Source organism: Triturus cristatus, chromosome 9 (assembly GCF_964204655.1).
Source record: "Triturus cristatus chromosome 9, aTriCri1.1, whole genome shotgun sequence".
NCBI lineage: Eukaryota > Metazoa > Chordata > Amphibia > Caudata > Salamandridae > Triturus > Triturus cristatus.
The window spans coordinates 883,342,146-883,365,209 of NC_140592.1; the positions used below are offsets into that span (position 1 = coordinate 883,342,146).

Here is a 23,064-nt window from a genome sequence, read left to right on the forward strand (position 1 = left end):
AAACCACGCCAACTTGTTAGCTAAAAACACCCGGTACCACCTCAGTTGTCTTAGAAAACTGAAACCATTCCTAGAAACATAAAACATCAAATTGGCAGTTCAGGCGTTGGTCATCGCAAGGATCGAATATGGATGTTCAACTCTATCTGACCTGCCCAAGATCTCAAGAGCTCCTCTAAAAGCCTGTCTCAACACAGCGGCTAGACTCATAACTGGATCTAGAAAATTTGATCACATCTCTCTGCACTTAAAAGCTCTGAACTGGCTACCACACGAAGCCAGAGTACAACTCAAACTGGCACTACACTCAAAAACACTGGCATACCTTGCTCAGAAAGTGATGATATCCGGAGGAGGCAGGTACTCCCGTGGTGCAAAAGATCTTGTGCTGAAACCTCCTCTCTTCCAGAAGAAGAAAACATACAACAGAGCTTTCTCAGGCGACTCACCCAGAATCTGGAACTCGCTACCTCCAAACATTAGAAGAATACGGTTCCATTCAAAATTCAAGAAGGAGGCTAAGATCTTCCTAATGGGTAAATTCCTACCATAACTATTTCCATAGAATCAACTAATTCGTCTGTCTATTGATTCATCATTTTGTTCCCTACGGATTTATATTCAGAAGGCCCCTTAATGACTTCCTGAATCGATGCGTATTGGGATCTATACAGTTTTTATCTGGGTCCCCTATCTCATTAAGCTACTGAGGCGAGAGCTGAGCTAAACTTTGAACTCTGAGTCTTTTGATGGTAAAAGATAATTTTTGTAATTTGTCGTATTCGGTCAGTCTCAGATAGTATTGTAAGTACAGAGAACTTTTACTGTCCACTGTTTTATATTATTCTTCATGCGTAAGTTTATGATGCTTGCTTTCTGTCGCAATCAGTACCGCTAAATCTCTGTTAAGCGCTCTGACACCATAACGGGTCACGTCACGCTATATAAAACACTAAATAAATAAATAATAAATATGTTGTAATAGTTTTGCAATCTGTTAGGGTTATGGGGCAGAACATTTGCTCTTGAGATCAGAAGACCCAGGGCACATGCACAGAACAGGCAGTTATTATGTATTATCTTGGAATAATAATCTAGAATATAGTGCATCTTCAGAGGTTACCGGAGGGTCATTCATGTATAAGAACAGAGTTTGATAAAGCAGAATTCTTCTCACAGCACTTATTCTTATTTTTATTTGAAGATGTCCATCTTCTTGCCTGATTTAGTATAAGTCTAGTTTGAAGTTGAGGCAACCAGGTATTTTCCTTTTATGTATTCCGCATTATTTTCTAAAGTTTGATTCACCCATGCTTAACTTGATTTTGGAGAGGTTTTTCAATATCTGTTGAGGGACCAATAATAATAGGAAGGTAATAGAAATGGTCCAGAAGGCACTAACCGCCAGTTTTATTAATTTCCACAGGGTAATAACTGACACAACTATATCAATAAATGGTAGATTAATTTCCACCAAGTTTACCAACTCACAATCTTTTTGAGATTTAGAGAAAATCTGTTGAGCATTTTTTTCACATAAAAAAAGAATAGAGGTCAAATGATGGAATAAAATAGAGACACCCTGAGAGCTGAAGCAAAATCAGCCAAATGTCGTAAAGAAAATCCTACTGGAGTATTGAACCTTTTTCCCTTTGTCCAAAGTGAGGGGATTCAGTGATCGTTGGATGATTCCATGATGTTCACAATCTGACTGGCTGACCACAACAGAAAATAATTTTTGTATCAGTGTTACAGGATGAGAAGCAAAGAAGCTTATATCCTGAAAAAAATAACACACAGTACATATAAGGAGCAGCAGAAGATTCCCTTAGAAAGTGGGTTGCCCAAGATGGGCAGATACAGTCACCAAAAATGTAAAATTACCCTCTCCATTGTTGTTAAGGTATTCGTGGATAGGGATTATAGGATACACATTCAGATTTGATAGATTCAAAGATCTGGATTCTAGGATCCAGATTTGCAGATTAGGCTGTGACTGAAAACGTTTGCTGCTCCTGCCATTACACAGTGGTAGAGATATGCAAATAGCTTACACCCCCACATCACAGAAAACATTTCAGTGGATATATACTCCAGGGAGAGCATCCCCTTACCATAGAGAAGATATCCTGAGGCCCAAGAGAGATATATACTTTGGTCAAAATCAACAACATTCACTGTCTTCAACACAGGATTTGATGATGAGCCCATAGAACTGCTAATACTAATCAAATCAAGACATAGGAAACACAAGGATATAGGCTAAAGGCCAGACCCTTCACCCAACCGCTCCTTTGCATGGCCAAAGGCTATGCGCACATAGTTATGTACACATAAGGCTTCGGTGCAGGGCCTAGGTGAAGGCCTTGTCCTGTGCTCAAAGTCCACTGTTCAATGGCAAAGGCAGTGAATTACATCTCTATAAGGGGTTGGCCTAGGACTAGGCTGAAAGCCAGGCCAGCTGCCAAAAATACACAGAGAAAGGGTTTGGCGCAGGGTCTGGCAAAAGTCCAGGTTCTGTTCCCAACCTCCAGTGCATGACTGAATGGTATGCACAGTGGGTTATGTCCACAGGAGAATCAGCACACAGTCTAGTGAAACTAATTTTCATCCTCTGAGATACAATTTTTTTAGTGACTACAGTTTTCTTGACATTCACTCGAAAAGGAATCTTGAAAATCATTGTTTGTGCTTTCCTTTTGCATGGGTGTAGCTTTGCACATCCGGTACTCTTTACAATAACATATTAGTTCACGTTTACAATTTGGTACCTAAGGCAATAAATAGAGTGGAATAAAAAAAAAAAAGAAATTTTAACAGTTTTGTGTTAAATATATTGCTGTATAATGGTGGAAGCAGCACGGACAGACATTTGACAGGACTTCTCAGTCTCCATACAACAGTCTAATAAACATTTCATGCTTTGAGAATTTGTAATTTAAGAACAAAGGGTATCTAAGCACAGATATGTCAATATATTGCATTTAAAGTGTGTATACATCTGTTTGCAATGCTGCCCCTTTTCCATAATGTTCCACATTTTGGTGATGTTTACTTGTTTAAAGCCTTTGAACATTTTATGGGTTATAACTTCTGGAGAGCTATTTGCCACATCCATAACTTTTAATGAACACAATAGTCTAAACATATAAATTAAGTGATGTCACTACTAACCAGCAATGAAGAAAGTAACAAAGTTGTCCAGCATAATTTCCTGATCACATTTCTCTTCCAGTTCTACAAGTAGAATAAGTATACTGGTTAAATAAGAAATGCCACTGAAGAATACACCTAAAGAGGCAAGCATTCTAAGCATTGTAAATTGACAACAAATCACATCTTTCACCATAGCCGGATCTGCACGTGTGTTTCTTTTGCTCTAATACAAGGTTTTCAAATTTTGTTATGTCGGTAACTCCATTTTGATTCCATACCTTTGATAGTTTTGTAACCCTTTAGCTAAATTTCTTCTGTCCTGCTAAATTGGTTATGGCTCAGAATAATTTATCGTGCCTCACATTGCAAACCCACAATAGTCTTCTGGCGACCCACTGAATACTTGATCTTCAAGTTTCTGTAATCGTAGACAGATTATCATTGTCTATTTTATCTGTGGTAAAGGAGGCAGTGATCAGTTTGACTACAAATTTGGAATATCTTTTTACTTTTAGAAATGTATGCATTTTATATGTATTTTCATCAGCCAGAAGTCAATGACAAGGATACATGTGTCGCCTAGGCTTAGATTAAGTAATGTATGATAAAATCCCAGTTCTGCCAGCTCAACTGAATAGAGTTCAAAAGAATAGATGGGCAAACGACATGAAGAGGAGTTCTTAGGGATTAACTCTGCCAGGAACTCTTGAATGATATTTTTTCTCAGGATTCTTTTAACTTGGAAGATGTCCCCTGATACCATGCCTCCACAATCTTATGGAATGCCTAGCTGTTGAAATCACTGGGACATGAAAAACACATATTTTCTCTTAGACACCTTCCTTTGTTTCTGTGGGATGAGTGAGGGAAGGATTCAAGTATGGGTTACAGCTTTCTTTCCACTTAGAAAGTCCTCAACATTTTTTATTTTTTCCCAAAGGCCTTTGTGAGTCTTTCCTAACCTTAAAGCAAATCTTACTAGACTTAATTTACATCATACATAGGAAACGAGAGAGTGAGTGCAGTAACTGGTGGAAAGGTAAGGTTGAAATGTCCTTACCACGGGTGTGCCAATTCCTGTGGTACTCAAATTCAGGCACCATTCTTCAGATCAGCACTTTGAACTAGACCAGCAAGTATCACTCACATGACTATCCCTTCCACCTGCAGAGGAACATTGGAAGGATTGGTCCAACCTATTGTATGTATTCCAGTGTCCATGCATGTGTTTCAGAAATGCAGATGCATGTTTCCTAATTTAGCATCCAGGGACAGTGAGATAGGAGGATACTGCAGACTGTCTCCTTAACCTGTTAGAGATCTAGCTTCTAGATGCTGTCTTGGATAGAGAGATGCTTTGAACTTCGAGGGGTTGGCTGGCCTGAGGGGAATTCTGAGTTGAATAAAAGTGCTGCAAAAACTCAGTAGAGAGGAACCTGTGTTAAGTGAAGAAATGTTGCACTGTGTAACCCCTGGTTTACATTTGGGACTTTAGTTCCTAAGTCTTTGGAGAACAAGAGATTTCAGGAGATTCTGAAACAGAGGAACCCTCAGGCAACTGAGAGGAATATCCAGTTAACCTGTGGACTGAAATAATTTTGCTGGATTTAGTTTAAATTATATAAAACCTTTATCCAAAAGATGTAGGTCACCAGAGATCTGTTTTGGAGAGCTCATGAAGATTTAGAAATGTACAATGATCTTTACCACTTTTAAGACATGTAACTTTCAAATCAGGTTGTGGCGCAAAATCAAAACTATTGAATCTGCTTTGAGCTGCGTCCACTACAGTGCCCCACCTGTTCTGAGCTTTTGGAATTGTACAAAAGGTACAGACACTAAATATAACTTTATCCATTGCAGCACAAGGAGCTGCAGAAAAAAATCATAGCCCCTTCATTGAAGAGCTGACATTGGCTGAACTAGCATCTTCAAGCAGTCCATGTGCCTTCATAGGTCGCCCTCGTTTGGTACCTACAACATGTATCCAACCAGCCCAGAACCCTCTTTGGATACAGCTTCTACATTGGACATGGTGGATATTTTGAGAACTGTATGTTTTCAAGTGTGAAGGTAGAATACTGCACTGGAACACATGGCTAGCTTATATCTGACTGCCACTTGTGTGCCAGTCACAAGGAGTACCTATTTCGCAGGCAGAGAATTTCTAACTTTTTTGCTATTTTTATAATCCTACAGACTTTGATATAACATTCATACCAGGGCTTCTAATGGAGTTATCATCTATTATCTTTGGCCCATTATCCATTTTACCTATTTTTACTTAAGTTGCAATGTACACTGTAAGTTCTTTATTTCCTATTGTATGGTAGTATTCATTTGTTTTTTGAGCAAAACAAATATATAAACCTTCTCGAAGGGTTGTCTTATCATTCACATCAAGGTAGTAAATGTGAGCCAAAGTTGCAAATGGTTTTCCTTGGGACTTACTGTCTTGGTAAGTGTAGGCTCTCAGTCACAGCCTAGCATAGCTGTCTACATCGTGAATGTAGGAAGCTGGGTTTTTGATGCAGTAACCCTTCCACTTTTTGCCAGATTTCTGATGCACTTTGAATTGATGTGCCCTGGGTCCCTGCCAATCAGGTTCCCAGGGCCTGTGTTCTTTCCCAAATCTGTACCTTTGTATCCCAAACTGGCACCTCTCTAGCCACATGTAAGTCCCTTGTAAAAGGTACCATGGGTACCAAGGGCACTGCGGCCAGGGAAGACCTTTAAGGGCTGCAACACATATTGTGCCACCCTTAGAGGTCCTGTACCTTAACACACACACACACACTGTCATTGCAGGTTGCGTGTTTTGGTGCAGAGAAAAGTGAAGAGTCGACATGGCACATTGTGTGCCATGCCTGCAACCCACTGCCTATGGTATAGGTAAGACACCCCTCTAGCTGGGTGGACTATACCACTGGTGAGGGCACAGTTGCATGAGCACTGTACCTCTACAGTGTCTAGGTCCATTCTTAGACATTGTAAGTGCAGTAAAGCCATAAAGAGTATATGGTCCGGGAGTTTGTCATTACGAACTCCACAGCACCATAATGGCTTTACTGAATTCTGGGACGTTTGGTAGCAAACGTCTCAGCATGATAAACCCATACTGATGCCAGTGTGGGATTTATTCTACCATGCACTCAGAGGGCATCTTAGAGATGCCCCTGAAAAAAGACTAGCCTCTGGCGGGTTCTCTGACTGGTAAACACCAGCCTGCCACCACAAGACATGTTTCTGGACCCCTGGGGTGGGAGCCTTCACTCCCTGGGCCTAGAAAGAAAGCCTTCCCTGGGCCAAGGTGGTTACACCTCCCCCAGGTCAGGAAGAGCCATCAGTGGCAGGGGCACTTCAAAGACCTTGCCGCCTTTGTAACGTGGCCCCCAGCCTCTCCTGCTATCAGGAGCCGGCCTCATTCTTGTCTCACCCCCTTTTTGGCGGGAACACAGGAGGGAAAAATTACAACAGGCAAGAAGGTGTGCCCACCTCTGACAACCCCACCCCTCAGGTAGGGGAGGCGAGGTGAATCCCACTCTTCAGTGCCCGCCATCTTGCAGATGGCAGGCACCCTCCAATGAGTGTTAAGGATTGTGCCCACTCTACCACGTGGGGTGAGCACACCAAGGGTGTAGTCACCCTAAAACGCCCCCTAAATACAGTATTAAAGGGGGCAGCCCTGAACCAAGGAGGCAGATTCCCACAACCTACGAAGAAGAAGGACAAAAGAAGACGCGCAGCAGAGGAGGCTGCAGAGAAGAATTGGCTTGGCCCCAGCCCTACCCGCTGGTCTGCAGTTTCTAGAGATCCTGCGCCAAAAGTCTCCTTGTCCTCCTTGTGTTTGCAGCAACCTCCAGAACCCCTGGGAGGACTGACTGCCTTCAACAAAGACTGAATCTCCTGTGGACAGCAGCTCTGTTCAAAAGAATCTCCAAAGAAAGACTCTGAGTCTGCTAATGACAAAGAAACCCGATGCCTGAAACCACCATTGCACCACTGCACCCAACGTCTACGCGCCAGTCAGAGTGGTCCACCGGTTCCCCAGCACTCCAGAATTCAAGTCCACTGTGGGTTAACCCCTCCAGGACTCCCTGACATCGCCTGCAGCCTCTGCACGGAGAACCCCCCAACCGCGAGTGACCCAGTAAGGTGAAATCCGACCTCAAAAGGCACCCCTACATCTGGCCACCCTGCGCCCTGGAGAAGAGGACCTGAGGTGCACCTATGTCCCGAGCCCTCCAATGTACCTGCCCAGCTGTTGGTTCCTCCCAAAAGACTTCCTGGACCGATCCTGAAGCCAAAATCCAAAACCTGCAACTCCCTTTGAAAACAACAGAGCAGCCAATGCCAAATCAGCACTTTGCACCCGGCCTCCCCTGTGCCGCTGTGGGTGTACCTTGTGTGCTAACTCGGATCCCCCTTTGCCCTGAGCTAAACCCTAGGAGCTTTGCTCCCACATCCATGTGGCGTGCCTATAAGCAGCCACCAACCGTAGGCCCCCTATCCCCTATTGGATAACACTGGGCCTCAGCACTCTCCACCCAGCTGCCCTAGTGCCGCTGAGAGTGCTCTTTGAGTGCATCCTTGACCCTGGGGGAACCGTTGATCTAGCCCCAGAAACTCACCCCTCAAGATCGTTTACTCACCTACAAAAAGATAACCCTATTTTCCTCCCTAGGATTTTCATTGACTGGAGTGTGGAGGGGGTTTTATTTATTTATTTATTTTATAGTTTTATAGAGCGCAAACCAGACCCGTAAGGGTATCAGAGCGCTTTACAGGATTGAGGGTGGTATACAAAATAATTAGGATGGGAGGGAACCAATTGGGTAAAATAGGTAGATACATTATAAAGAAAAAGCACGCAGTTTGAAGTCCCAGATACAATTGGGATAAAAAACAGGGAGATACTTTATAAAAAAAGGCACGCAGTCTCAACTCTTGGGTGGGAATGCCCAGGAGTGCAGGGTAGGTATCATCCGTAAAGCCATGGATAATGCCGAGGTGGTGGGTGGAACATGTCGATGAGGTGATTGCAATGTGATCTTTATGTGAGGAATTTGCCCATTAGGAAAGTTTTGGTCTCCTTTTTAAAGCGCGCCAGGCATGGAAGTCTTCTGATGCGGGCAGGAGAGAGTTCCAGATTCTTGGAGCAGCCCCAGAGAAGGCCCGATTGTAGGTTTTTTCTTCCGTAAGCGAGCTGGTTGAAGCAAAAGGTCTCTGGCAGATCGGGAGTTTCTGGCTCCTCTGGATAGCACTAGTTTCTGGGCAAGAAATGCAGGAGAATTGGAGTAAAGAGCTTTGTGAGTAATGCAGACCAGTTTAAGTTGGATTCTGGCCTCTAGGTGAAGCCAGCTCAGAGCTTTGAGGTGGGGAGAGATGTGGTCAAATTTCTTTGAGTCAGTTAGGAGTCTGGCGGCGGCGTTGAGGCAGGCTTTCAATGGGGCAGAGAGTTCTTGTGTAGCCTGCGATCGTAGAGCATCCATATTTCTAGCCTGGAAATGACTAGTGCCTGGATTGCCGTTTTTAGGTCGGAGGCGTCAAGGAAGGGTTTTAAGTTTCCTAGGTAACTCAGGTGGAATCTGGCAGTTTTGGCCATCGAATTCATATGGCCCCGCATGTTCAGGCTGCCGTCAAGGGTTATTCCAAGGGTTTTCGCAGAGTCAACAATGGTAGGAGGGCAGCTTAGCGCTGTGATAGCCTTTATCTATTCCTTGATGTCCGGATTGGTTTTGGATGGGGTGATTAGAAGAAATTAAGTTTTATTTGCGTTAAGTTTAAGCTGGTTGGCTGTGAGCCAATGTAAAGTCAGCTTCAAGGCCTCATTCAAGGAGAGAATGTCCTCAGGGGAAGAGATTTTGATGTAGATTTGTGGATCGTCGGCGTACATAAGGGAGGAGATATTGGCGGAGTGTAGCACCTCTGTGAGCGGTTCAAGGTTAGGATTGAAGAGGGTAGGGGAAAGGGTTGATCCTTGGGGGACTCCAACCGTGATCGGAGAGGGAGCAGATAGATTACCATTGATGAGGACTCTCTGTGAGCGATTTTGGAGGAAGGACCTAAACCATTCAAGGACGGTGCCATCCAAACCCATCCTGAGTTTGAGGCGTTCAAGGAAAATGTTGTGGTTAACCGTATCGAATGCCGAAGATAGGTCTAAGAGGATCAGGAGACAGGTTTTGCCTTGGTCGAGGGCTTGGAGGGTGTCATCCACGATGTGGAGAAGGGTGGTTTCAGTGCTGTGTCCAGGTCTGAACCCGGATTGGAAGTCATCTAGAAGGTGGAAGTTGGTGATGTGTAGTCTCAGCTGCTGTTGCACACATTTTTCCAGAACTTTGGCTAGGAGTGAGATGTTAGATATGGGTCTATAGTTGTCAGCAGAAGCATGATCCAGCGTGAGTTTTTTTTAAGATGGGGACGACTTGGCCAGCCTTAAGAGAATCAGGTATTGAGCTCTGTAGGAGGGAAGCGTTGATTATTGCAGTCCAGGAAGGGATGATGGCCTGAGAGGCGGCAGCTAGGCAGTTAGAGGGGAGAGAATCATTGAAGTGATTGTTTAGGTTTAACCCCTTGGACGTGGGTTTATTTCCCGCACTGTGCGGGAGAAATAAACGGCGGGTGGGATTCGGACAGCTCCCGGCCGTCGTGCGCACATGCCAACCGTGACGCATGACGGCCGGGAGCCGTCATGAGCATGCAAGGGGTAAGGAGGCTAGGATTCTGGAGATAGAGTGTTCGTCATAGACTTTAAAGTTGGACCAGTGCGCTTGGTTTTTGGGTGAGGTTTGGGAGGACAGCGCGGAGAGAAGGGGTAGGGCCGACAGATTTTGGTGGTGAGTTGCGGACTTAAGTTCATTTCGTAGGGCAGATATTTTGTCGCAAAAGAAGGATGAAAACTCTTCGCATGATACTAGGGGTTAAGGCATTTCTTTGGAGTTTGTTGGATTGGTGTTTGACCAAATCAAATAGCTTGTGAGGTCTATTCTTGGCGTTCTCAAGTTCTGTTCTGAAGAATTCTTTTATAGAGTTGAGGATTTTCTTATTATAGGCATTTCTGGCCTAGCGGAGAAGTTTTAGATGGGCTGCTGACGGGTGCTGTTTCTAGTTACGTTCAGTCTGTTGAAGGGATCTCCTCTCCTTGTTGAGGGATCCATTGAACCAGGGATTCCTGTCTTTGATCTGGGTTAGTTTTAGTGGATCAAGGTCATCAAGAATGTCGGATATAGTTGAGGAATAATGAAATGATCCGCGAGGTTATTGACCGAAGTGCACTGAAGGGGGTGGGGGGAGCGGAGTGTCGGTCTCACAGCACGCAGCCAGTTTCCCGTGATCAAGGTTCTTGGTGTCTCTAACCCATTGTTTGGGAATCACGGGTTGTGGGGTCCATGTCTTGTGGGTGCTAGGCAGGAGGAAGGTGATAGCGTGGTGGTCAGACCAACCACGTGGGTCAATAGAGATAAGTTTGACCACTGCTTCTTTAGCGATGATCCAGTCTAGGGTGGCGCCTTTCTCATGAGTAGGGAGAGAGCAGGCTTGGGTAAGGGCTTGATCGGCCAAGAAGTCTCTGATGGCGTTGACCTGAGGGTCCTTAGGATCGTTCCAGTGCAAGTTGAAGTCGCCAAGGAAAATGTCATTAGAGTTAGGGGAAACCTTGGCTGTGATGATTTCCATGAGGTGGTTGGTGAAGGTGTCATTCTTGCCTGGGGGGTGATAAAAGATGTGTAGTCTGCACAGCTTGGAGGTGTTGTTGCAAATGGAGAGTGCGAGGTATTCACAGGAGTCTGTAGTCTGTGTTGTATGGGAACCTAAGAAACTGTGTTTAGAGAAAACCGTTTTACCTACCTGTTATCTAGTAAATGTCCCAGTGTGATATCTAAGCATATCACAGTAAGAAAAGTAATCCAAAAAGTAATCCAAAAGTAATCATACAGTACCTGCAAATTAACTGAAAAGTAACCTCAACTGTTTCTAAATAATTGACCTACCTGTATACAAAATAAGTACTTACAACTGCATTCCACTGCATTGTTTTTGCAAAGTATTATTTCACTTACCTGCACCAGGCCGGGCTTGGTTCTAGAAATAAAATACAACTCAATAATATTTTTATACAAAACAAATTGGTCTGAGAGTGTACAATAAATGCTGTAACACTACCCTCTGATAAAGCCTTACTGCTCGCCCACACTACCACAAATAGAGAGTAAGGTATTATCTACATTAGCCTCTACCTACCTACTCACTTCCGCCTCAGCTCTGGACTACCACCTCTTCCCAGGCCTTCAAAACTGACCTCAAAGCTCTCCTCCTTCAAAGACACTTCCAAATTTAATTCACGCCCTCTATTTTCTGAAGGAAGTCCTTCCATTATAGGAAATTCTGTTCTCCATGCCTATAGAAGTGCCTTCCCAGTGTGTTCTTATGTTTTGAGTGTCTGCCATTTAGTGCAGTATTATACTCCTACTTGTACTTTGTACTCTTTCGTAACATGCACACATGTCACCTTTCCTTTTGTAACTTATCGTTTGCTACCTCTTGTATTTTGTTTGCTTTTGATACATGCACAATTGCCACCATTGCCTCATGTAACGTAACGTTTGTTTTAGTGTTTTGAGTGTCTGCCATTAATTGCAGATTTTTACCTCTACGTGTACTTTGTATGCTTTTGTAACCTGCACACGTCACTTTTTCCTTTTGTAACGTATCGTTTGCTACCTCTTGTATTCTGTTTGCTCTTGATACTTGCACAATTGTCACTTTTGCCTCATGTAATGTAACGTTTGCTTTTGTAACATGCTCACTTGTCATTTTTCTCCTCATGTATCATTACTGTTCCTATTGTGAAGCGCTCTGACACCTTCGGGTAAAGTCCGCGCTATATAAAAACGCATTAAATAAAATAAAATAAAAAATTGGGGATCCACTGGACTCTGCGCACAATACCTTACTTTGGTATAGTATATACAGAGCCGCTTCCTACAGTGACTGAAAGAGGCATGGTAATCCTGCTGATTTTTAAATCAATTAATGGTTTGGGCTTGGCCTATTTTAAAAAGGCAGTTTGTACCAATAAGCATATATTTGCATCTTGATATACATGATGAATTTGACACACAGGTCTAAGTTCACTGTCCGTTCCAGTAATACACATAATAAACTAACTCTTAAAAAGCTCGATTTTACCCTCACAGCTATAAATGCTTTATTCATATTTTGCTTTTCTTGGTACCACACTCAGAGGCTACACACTGCTTAGAGCCCTTTTTGGATTTATGCAGAAGGCCCGCATAGATACTCTCACACATTAAAATAATGATACCGTACCTGTGATGTCCAAGATGCAGGCTTACCGGCTCATTCAGAGTTGGCGGAAGTGATACAGAAAATACTAGGGGTGGGCGGAATTTGCGAAATTCACTTTCGCAAATTATCGTGAAAATGTAAAAAATCTCCGCAAACACACGGAAATATCGCGAAGATGCGGAAGTTTTTTTCCCGCCCGTTCGCGGTATTTTCTGCGTGGTCGCGGCTCGCCAACTTACCCATGCGGTTGCTCACGGGCGCGGCCATCTTGTTTTCACTTGTCTCGCGGTGCATGATCGCAAGAAGAAAGACGTGATCGCGCGACGCATGACGTTAGTGCGGGCGCGAACTGTCGCGAGACAGCGCAAATGGCTACCAACAATCCAACATCTCGTGGAGAACGCAACCGGATCGGGAAAACTTGTCGGCGAACGTTCAGGTAAGGCGATCGCGCGCACGCGAGAATGTATTATTTTACAGCGCGAGCAAGAAACAAATTATCTCTAAGCTGCGGAATGCGGGAATTTTGACATTTTCGCGCTTTCCGCGGAACGCGAAAATGCCAAATTATCGCAATTTCCGCAAACGGAATGGAATTTTGGCCCAGGCCTAGAAAATACTCAACTGGTAACTCCAGCGAGGGTTTCCATCACTCTCTTTGTCTCCCATATATTGCATTTGAAATCTTTCAACTTTAACACTGTAAACCAAGGATCATAACAATAAAAGTTTAGCTTGCCTGCACTCTTCAGTATCTGTGTTAGAATATCCATTGGTATCTCCTCCCCGTTGGCGAGGGCCTTCTTCCTGCGCTCGATGCATTCTTTTCCTGTTCGGCGCAGCAGCCTTATGCTCTCTAGGACATCTTTTACCAGCTGTCGGTTTCCAGGGTACCACTTTAGCAGGACATAATAAGAAAAGTTGATTCCATGTTGCTAGGATTTGAGGGCCACACAAACATATAGGTAACATAAAAGAATGAAGAAATTGTGTCTCCACAAACCTGTACGAAGGGTTTGCGTTGTTCGAACATTCCTTTGATGGCCATGGTGATTGCTCGTGGAAATGGAGTATTTTCATCTTGGAGTGAGTTTGATTCTAAACCGAATGCCGCCTAAGGATGATAAAATATGACTTATGAGGGGAAAATATTTTACGGTTATTGACAGATTGCCTTTTTGTCTGAAGATCATTCACTGAACTGCCTATTTAAAGCTAATCGCACTTCTTTTAGGTCCTACTATAATGCTGAGGTTCTGCCCTTTAAAACGTGCTCATCACATGCAAAAATGCTATTTTGCATTCCTTTGATCAATTCCTTAAATGTAGGGCTGTGGGAAATGATAATTAGGAGTCATTTACCATGCCTACATTGGTGGCGCAAAATGTGCCATGCCGATGTCACTGTGGATGTTTGCACTTAAAATAAGTAAACGAAACACGTTATTTCCATTTCCTTTATGTGACTCAATGTTCAGAATTCCGAGTTGCCCTTGAAGTCCCAATGGGGTTTCATTTGAAGCTTCAAGTCCAGACAGAGCTCAGGAAAGCCAGATACATTTTCTCTAATGTCTCCCTTTCACACATGTGTCAGAATGGGTATTGCTCTGGCAGGCTAAGGGTGAGGACCCCAGGACCTGAGGTCCATGTGCATAGCCATTGGGTCACAAAGTGCCTGGGATGGGATCCAACATGCCGGGGAGGGTCCCCCTGCCTGGCTGGGTGAAGAACCTATTATTGGGCCCAGGGTAGGAGCTTTAGTTGACCTGGGTTGGAATCCCCAGTCCTGTGCTTCAGTCACCAGGCTGTTGTGTCTCCAAGCGGCTGGGACGGAGTCACTCCGGCCCCGAGAGGGCTCCCTTGCTTGGCTGGGTGAAGAAGCCTTCACAGGACCCCGGGTCTGAGCTCCAGCTGGCCAAGGCTGGAAGCTTCCGACCTTGCACTCTATTCTTCAGCCTATTGTGTTGCAAAGTGCCCTGGAAGGGGTCCTGCAGGCTTGGGGGAGGTCTCATCTGCCTACCACGGTTAAGAAGTTCTGACTGGGCCCTAGGCCAACGCTCTGACAGACCAGGAAGTGAAAGCCTCTGGCCCTTGGTTGCATTCTCTAGCTCAACATAATTAAAAGTGCTAGGTAGGGGGTGCTGCAGACCTGGGGAGGGTTAGGTGGGGTGAAGAAACTTTGAACGGGCCCCAGCACTCTGGCTGGCCCTGGGAACAAACTGGTGGGGAAGCCCCCAGCCCTAGGCTTCCATTTTTGGGCCACTCTGTCGCAAACTGCTCAGGAAGGACTCCCCTGCCTGCCTCATTTAAGGAGCTGTGACCACGCCCAGGTCAGAGCTCCGGCTGACCCAGGGGTGGGAGCCCCCGGACTGTTGTGTATCGAAGTGCCTTAAACGTGGTCCTGCTGGCCTGGAGAAGTCTCCCCGACTGCCTGAGTTAAGAAGATCTGACCGGTACCCTAGACCCGAGTCAGAAGTATGACTTGTGTAGGGGTGGAAATCCATGCCCTTGGCATCCGTACTCAACCCTTCATGTCACATAGAGCCCGGGACGGGATCCTGCAGGCTGAGGAAGGCCTCCACTGCCTGCCTGGATTATGAAGCTCTGACCAGGCCCTGAGTCAGAGCTCCGGCAGGCCTGTGGGTGGAAGCCCCTGGCCTTGGGCTCCATTCTCTAGCCCGTCTCTCAACGTGCCCAGTACGTGGTCCCACAGGCCCAAGAAGGACTCATAGCTCCAGTGGGCCGGGGGTGGAAGCCCCCAGCTCTGGGCTACCTTCCACCTACCATATCAACTGGGACCCGGGAAGGGGTCCACAGGCCCAGGAAGGCCTCCCTGCCTGCCAGGTTTAAGAGGTTCTTAATGAGCCCCAGGTGAGAGCTCCAGCAGGCCTAGGGTGGAAGCCCCGACCCTGGACTTTATTCTCTATTTAGTGTACATGTATTAAAAGAACGGCAGGTAGCCTTCCTCCGGATTAGCAGTGACAAGGTACTATGGAACCCCTTGTAAGCCAGTCATTCTTCCCAAGTGCTGCAAGTGCCCAGGCTGGAATGTCACATGCCCCCAGGAGCCCAGGCCCATGACTGCCTTCTAGCCCTTTCTGAAGGACCTTTCCTCCTAGCCTGCCTTCCCGGAGAGCAGGCAAGGATGAAAAGCTGAGATCTCCATGCAGGGCAGCACATGCTCTGTTCAATTGAGCACACCTGGCCCTAAGGATGGACAGTTTGGCAGACTTCGGCTGTTTCAAGCAAAGAGCTTACACTCTGCTTGGATCCATCCGACTTGAGGGTCTGCCTTGCACAGAGGTCCTCCCCACCCAACAGAGTGAAGGCCAAGCAGCCTGGCACCTTGAACTCCCAGTGGTCTGACCAGAGCCAATGGGGTCAGGTGGTGCTAATCCTGAATGCCCCCTGGCATTCCAGCCCCGAGTGTCAAGCCATTGCCCTTCTCCATCCAATGTATTTTTGTAGCAGTTCAGAATAACTGTCCCTAGGGTATGCCCGATGACCAGGCTGCCACTCCTGTGTCTCTATCAGGCTATCCTTTGGCCCGTCTCTCCCTTCCATTGTTGCAGAACAGGTGAAGGCCGCTGGTGCCCGTGTGACCACCCAGTACACCCAGCCATCTGTAGACGAGCAGGTACTTCCTGCAGCAGTGTCCCAAGGGGTGCGAAGGTCAGTCCGCAAAGGGCATACAGCTTCTCCTGTTGAGCAGCACGTGAGGTTACCTGGTTGAGCCTGCCAGTAGCATATCTTTGTCTCAAAAATTATGCCATGCAGTTGTAGGTAAAAATGGCCGGTACAGTGAAACTACGAATGGATCATTAAGTCAGTTATGGTCCCTTTAATCGCACCATCTGTTACTTGGATAACTCTGGTAATTCTAGAGCTAACATTTGCAAACGAGTACTGACCTCTCGGGCTGTGTGCATTTATCAGACCAAGACCAATCTGGACTCCCCTCTCACTTTTGTTACTCTAGATAACCCTGGGGCGATCGCATGACCCTGTGATGGTGATGATACATTCAGATGTCTGCCCTATCAACTTTCAATGGTACTTTCTGTGCTTACTATGGTAACCTCGCATAACGCGGAATTAAGGTTATATTTCAGAGAAAAGTCTGAGAACCAGCTACCACAAGTAAGGAAGACATCAGGCATGCAAATAACCCACTCCAAACTCGGAGATGGCGTGAAAAATATTAACAATGTAGGACTCTTTGAGGCCCTGTAATTGGAATGGGTACACTTTATACACTTTGACAAGGATCAATTGGAGGGCAAGTCTGGTGCTAGCAGCCATGGTAATTAAAATTGCTACAATTAAAAAGCTCATAGTTGGGTTTTGGGATTATGCTGGCATTCTGACATGTCCCAGCCCTTGCCTCTCGGCGCACCCCTGATGTTCTTGACTGAATATCCTGTGTGTCTAAAGTGTTTACTTTGAAAAAATGTGAGTATTCAAAGCAAGGTTTCTGCTTGACTACTGCAGCTAGGAAAAATGAAGCAGGACTTCGATTCTATTTGGCTGGTTTTCCAAACGGGGGCCATGATTAAGAGAGATGGCTGAAGCATTTATATTGTACCGCTAGATGTGACATTTCGGGACTGGAGCAAGACGAAAAGCAAAAGCATTTGCCTAGAATCTTTTTATTGATCAAGAATGAATGACCAAAGTTCAGAGATGATCAGATATCATTGTAGTTCCAACCATAAATGATGCCGACTAACAGTCCAGCAGTCTTAATCCAATGACCAGTCGAGCAGCTTCAGGGAAACCAAAGAGGGGAGCATTGCTGCAAAGCTGAAATGTAATGGAATTGATGGAGTCACTTTGATGGGCTGGGTGAAACCCCACTCACCTTCTACGGCACCTCGCACCAGGAAAGGGAGGTCACAGCCTTCCTCATTGCCAGGTACCTGGTTTCCTGGTCCGGTGTGGCCTGGCTGGGGAATGAAGAGTTGTGCGGTCCCGTCTGGGCCTCTGGGAGTCTCTTGCCTACCTGCTGTGGTGGTGTGGGGCTCCCAAGCATGGAAACCCACATGAATCGTGGAGGCTGACACCCAGACAGGAATCTTGAGGGGTGGTGGGCTGTTTAGCTGCACTGACACTGGATGGGCGGGACTACCTCCTTCCTGCCTCTCCTTAGCCTGCAGGTGGGAGAACGCTGTGAAAGTTGCTGTAACTCTTGGCAGTGAATCACTCAGCTTGCGCCTTGATGAAGAATGTAGCAAACTGTGAGAATCAGTGTGAATTGTGGGACACATGAATCTTTGAATGCACATTGTGGCCCAGTTTCCTCCTGAGGCTACACCTGTCTGAGGGTCACTTGAATGGCAATTGCCCTAGGGCTCTCTCTGGGCATGCCTGGGGCTGTGGCCTGCGGCTCTGCTCCCTTAGTCCCCCAAGATCACCCATCACAGGACCCCCAATCCCCAGTCCTGGCTTGGGCTGTACCCACAGCCGCAGCAGGTCGCCAAGGTTAACAGCATCTAGCATGTTGGAACAACGTAGGTAAGGGAAGTCCGCAAGTTAGATCTGGAACTTCGGGATATGCATTGGCTTGGTCAGTCAGGCTAGGGTCCAAGCAGAATTCACCAAGCATTGGATTGTTCACCTATTAATAGGGAATGTGATCTGAGTTTAGACCGTCGCCGCTGGTCATAATGGGCTTGGCCACTCTGCATGTAGGGTCGACCTGGGCCATCTGGTTGCCAGCTGATCCACCAGATAACTGGCGGGCCGGCTGGTGTGGCTAACTGACCTGTGCCTCCCCCAGGTTGTGTAAGTCCCCAGTTCATGGGGGCCTAATAGTTGAAGAAAAACAGCTTCCCTCGCAGGCAAAATGTTGCGGTCAAGGAATTTTAGCTGTATTTCAAAATCCAATTTCATTATGATTTTTGTCTTCATCTTTTTATTATGGTTTCCTTTAGTATCCTTATATGACCCACAGAATTTTGCCCTCTGTTGCTGCTAGGTCGAATGAAATTCCTGTTATAATTGTATATGAATTTTATTTTATTTACTTAAAGTTATATTCTTTGCAGTTCTCATGGCTGTTGACTTTGTCTGTACGAATCTGAATTTTCATGAAATGCTGCTGCATTTTTTTCTCTCTATATTTTGGCGATTTGCCTTTTGTCATTTTTATGAGCAACATTTTATGGTAAAGGTTTTATATGTATAATGTAAAATTCTGTCTTATATTGTGATTATTCCTGACATTTTTACGTGGACCTCATTTTAAGTTACAACCCTTAATAAAGAATTGAATTGAATTGTGTGCCAAAGTCTCTCCACTTCTTAAAAAGTCCTCTGCAAATCCCGAAGTTCTCTCTATCTACAGACCAATTGTGTTGCTGCCTCTGCTCGCAGAAGCTCTAGAAGGCTATATTAATAAACAGCTTACACTCTTTCTAGAAGAGCTTAAGATCTTAGACTCCTCACAATCGGGTTTGAGAGAGCTACATAGTACTGAGACTGCATTGTTGGCAGTCACCGACAGCATAAGACTCTCTTTAGACACAGGAACTCTGGTCATGCTAGTACTACTGGATCTATCTGAGGCTTTTGACACAGTTTCCCACTCCATCTTAATCCGCAGACTACATGAAGCAGGGTGTTTATGGCAGAGCACTACATTGGCTCAGGGACTGCCTGGACAATTGTATCCAAAATGTCTATCTCTGCCTCTTAAAAGTGAGAAAGATGTATACCTACAAGGGGGTTCCCCAGGGTTCATACCTAAGCCGAATTCTGTTCAATAACTACGTAGGGCCTCTGGCACAAATTGTGAGATCATGTGGTGTGGAGATCATGCCATATGTAGATGACAATCAACTTCTCATCTCCTTTTGACCTGATCCAGATAAAGTGAATGCTCAATTTGTGGGTTGCATTAGGGAAACCTCTGCCTGGATGACCAACAACTGTCTCCAGCTAAACAGTGAGGATTATGCTTTTTGGCAAAGCACAGGAGCTATGATCGGGTGACTGCCGGCCGACTGAACTTGGTCCAGTTCTTGCTCTTAAGCAAGTGGTAAAATACCTTGAAGTAAAAATAGATCAATCACTATCCATGAAAGGTCAACTTAATGCTGCGTGTGGCAATTGCTTGGCTACAATGAGACTCCTAAAAATAGTTTTTTCCTGGCTCCCGAACACTTCTCGAAAAGCCCTTGTCCAGTTTCTTATAACTAGTCTGGCACACAAATTCCTGGGACCAGGGAAGTCCCGGGGGGATGGGCAAAGAGAGGTCCTCGATCACGATGATAGAAAGAACACATCCTCCCTATTTTATATACTAATAACCAATAAGAATGTCCTTTCCTCAACTTATTGTTATATCCTCCAGAAGCGAAGGAACAACAAAAACAAAGAGTGGGTGGGGGCTTCCTAAGTGTGCAATGGTAATACTCTCAGACAAAATGTATAGAGAGGATTTACTATACAGCCAACCTGTTGTAACGGATGGGAAAGAGACCCTTTTCTTTTAATAGCCATCACTCACTCTAGTAGTGACATGCTTCATCATCGGGCTCACCCCAACACCTAGAGGACGGGGTGGGCTCAACCATCTTCCAGGTAGCACTTAAAGATACAGTGTATGGTTGCGTTCTCACCCACTCCTAAAGAATTCTTTAATAGTGGAGTGGGAGTGAATGTTACAAATATATATACAAACAGGTATCAGGATGTGATGGTCCTATGACCCTAGAATCAGCACCAACATGTTTCAGCCCTTCTTAGCTGGCCTAAATAAGTCTGGGGCTTTCGTCAGGGTTGGATGTAAAGAGGTTACTTCCCCCAGAGATATGAGTACATACACGCTACTTGCGTAGTGCACTTCTAAGTGTTAAAAAATTGGAACAAGCCTACTACTTGTCACCGGTTTTGGATGAGGAATTATCTACACAGAAAAACAGGGAGACATAATATACATTTATTATTATTTACATTGTTATTGACATTAAGTTACCATCTTCACACGGTGCCCCCCCTGGAGCCATTGTTGTGATGGTGTCGGGGTATCATTCACCCCACCAAAGTTTAGTTAAAATCATGCTGCTATGGTGTACTCATACGTTGTTCGCGTTTGCCATACCATGTGCACACCTGTGGCTATCACAAGTGCTATGGTTGTGCATGCATGCATTATTTCATTCACAATAAACTTAAATTTTTTCCATTGATTGTTCTTCTCACATGCATTCCCATCACAAGCAGATCGTTATGTTTTTTTTGGCACTCACCCCATCAACTCAGGGCTGATGATTCCCAAAGGAGCGCAGGAGGTAGGCCTTGTAGTCACACACTGTCGGTGACAAAGTTGTGACAATATTGTTGTTAGATAAGGTGAGGTTACGGAGGAAATTAAAGGTGAAAGGGAGATTGCAATCGAGCACCTCAACCTCCTTCAGGCTGCTCGAGCAGCCTCTCGTTTGTCATGGACTGGAGACACTTACTTCGTCAAAGGTCCTGCCCCGCTGAAATCTACTCGTTCTGGAGCTCCCCGGCCTGTGCAAATGCTGTGTGGTGGTGCAGCCGTTAAATGACACGCCCATTTGGCAGAGTCCTGTTCCTGATTGGCTGTAGTTAGGGGCTCGTCCAGCGTCGTGGCGGCAGTGCCATGATGAAAAAGTTTTGTCATGACGAGTGTGCCCCTCCATGCAAATGACAGGTAATGAGCGGGTGCCCGTTATGGAAAGCTCCATATGTTCAACGCGCCTAGTACGATATCTGATCAAGGTTATTTATACCTTTTCAAACATGTTTATGCACCTTGTATATTCCTGGAACCATTATCGGGACCCAGTTATTAACCCCTTGTATGCCCATGACGAGCTGGATTCGTCATGGAGCACAGTCGCGCTGTGCCCATGATGAGTCCAGCTCGTCATGAGGCATACCCTAGGGAATCCCTCTGGGGCGGGCACCAGAGGGATTCCCTTTTGTGCAAAATAGCCTCGGGAGCTGGGGAAGAGCTTCCCCAGCACCCGAGGCCCCCCCCCCCCCCTTTCACTGCAATGACGATCGGCGCGCACGTCGCGCCGACGTCATTACAGTGAAAGTGAAACTGAAATGAGCCAAGAGGCTCATTTCAGGTTTCACTTTGTACGTGCTCAGGGGGCTATCTCAGCCCCCTGAGCACGTACAAAGACGGGAGAGGTATCGTTGGAAAGGGGAGAATCTCCCCTTTCCAATGGTGTCCCAGTGGATCCCTGCTTGGGGGTCACCACAGGAGGGCGATCCCCAAGCAGGGATCCACCCACCAGACACCAGGGAGGGGGGAGCGGCCCCTTGGGCAAGGGCCTTTGCTCCCCCCTGTGTAATTTTGGCCATTTTAGTCTTTTTGCACCCCCTGGGGGGCAGATGGGGGCATTAGCCCCCAATCTGCCCCCCCGGGGGGGGTAAAAAGCCCACTAGACACCAGGGAAGTTACATAAATAAATAAATAGGGGTGGGGGCTGCCCAAAACGGGCAGGCCCATGCCCCCCCATTACTACAGTCTTTCTGCCCCCCCCGGGGGGCAGATGGGGCATCGGCCCCTAATCTGCCCCTCCGGGGGGGCAGAAAGCCCACTAAACACCAGGGATTCGTTTGTAGTTTTTTTTTTAGGGTGGGGACTGCCCGCAACGGGCAAGCCAATGCCCCCACCCACCACCATTACAGCCTTTCTGCCCCCCCCTGGGGGGCAGATGGGGCATCGGCCCCCAATCTGCCCCCCCGGGGGGGCAAAAAGCCCACTAGACACCAGGGAATTGTAAAAAAAGAAAAATAGGGGTGGGGGCTGCCCAAAACGGGCAGGCCCTTCCCCCCACCCCCCAATTACTACAGTCTTTCTGCCCACCCGGGGGGAAGATGGGGCATTGGCCCCTAATCTGCCCCTTCGGGGGGGCAGAAAGCCCACTAAACACCAGGGATTCATTTTTAGTTTTATTTTTAGGGTGGGGGCTGCCCGCAACGGGCACGCCAATGCCCCCACCCACCCGCCACCATTACAGCCTTTCTGCCCCCCCTGGGAGCAGATGGGGCATTGGCCCCCAATCTGCCCCCCCGAGGGCGCGAAAAGCCCACTAGACACCAGGGAATTGTTAAAAAAAAAAAATAGGGGTGGGGGTATGGGCCTGCCCGTTTTGGGCCCACCCCACCCCCAATTATTACAGTCTTTCTGCCCCCCCGGGGGGCAGATGGGGCATCGGCCCCTAATCTGCCCCTTCGGGGGGGCAGAAAGCCCACTAAACACCAGGGATTTTTTTGGGGCAATTGTTTTTAGGGTGTGGGCTGCCCGAAGCGGGCACGCCAATGCCCCCACTCTCCCCCCCACACAAATGTCAGTCTTTCTGCCCCCCAGGAGGCAGATGGGGCATCGGCCCCTAATCTGCCCCTTCGGGGGGGCAGAAAGCCCACTAAACACCAGGGATTTTTTTGGGGCAATTGTTTTTAGGGTGTGGGCTGCCCGAAGCGGGCACGCCAATGCCCCCACTCTCCCCCCCCACAAAAATGTCAGTCTTTCTGCCCCCCAGGAGGCAGATGGGAGCTGTAGCCCCCAATCTGGCCCCCCCTGGGGGCGCAGAATGCCGACTAGAAACCATGGAT

At 46.5% G+C, this 23,064-nt stretch overlaps 1 protein-coding gene and 1 pseudogene across 1 annotated transcript in view; one reads left to right on the forward strand and one right to left on the reverse strand.

Annotated features, from left to right (window-relative positions):
• Nucleotides 1–23,064, reverse strand: part of LOC146799016 (cholesterol 24-hydroxylase-like) — a 275,481-nt gene that overhangs the window by 109,503 nt on the left and 142,914 nt on the right. The window contains exons 7-9 of the mRNA XM_085626413.1: nucleotides 13,469–13,579; nucleotides 13,205–13,361; nucleotides 3,175–3,237 (exon numbers count right to left, since the gene is read on the reverse strand). Coding sequence (XP_085482539.1) covers nucleotides 3,175–3,237; nucleotides 13,205–13,361; nucleotides 13,469–13,579 — 331 coding nt within the window. The remainder of the gene's footprint in view (nucleotides 1–3,174; nucleotides 3,238–13,204; nucleotides 13,362–13,468; nucleotides 13,580–23,064) is intronic.
• LOC146799017 (5.8S ribosomal RNA) lies at nucleotides 17,649–17,793 on the forward strand (annotated as a pseudogene).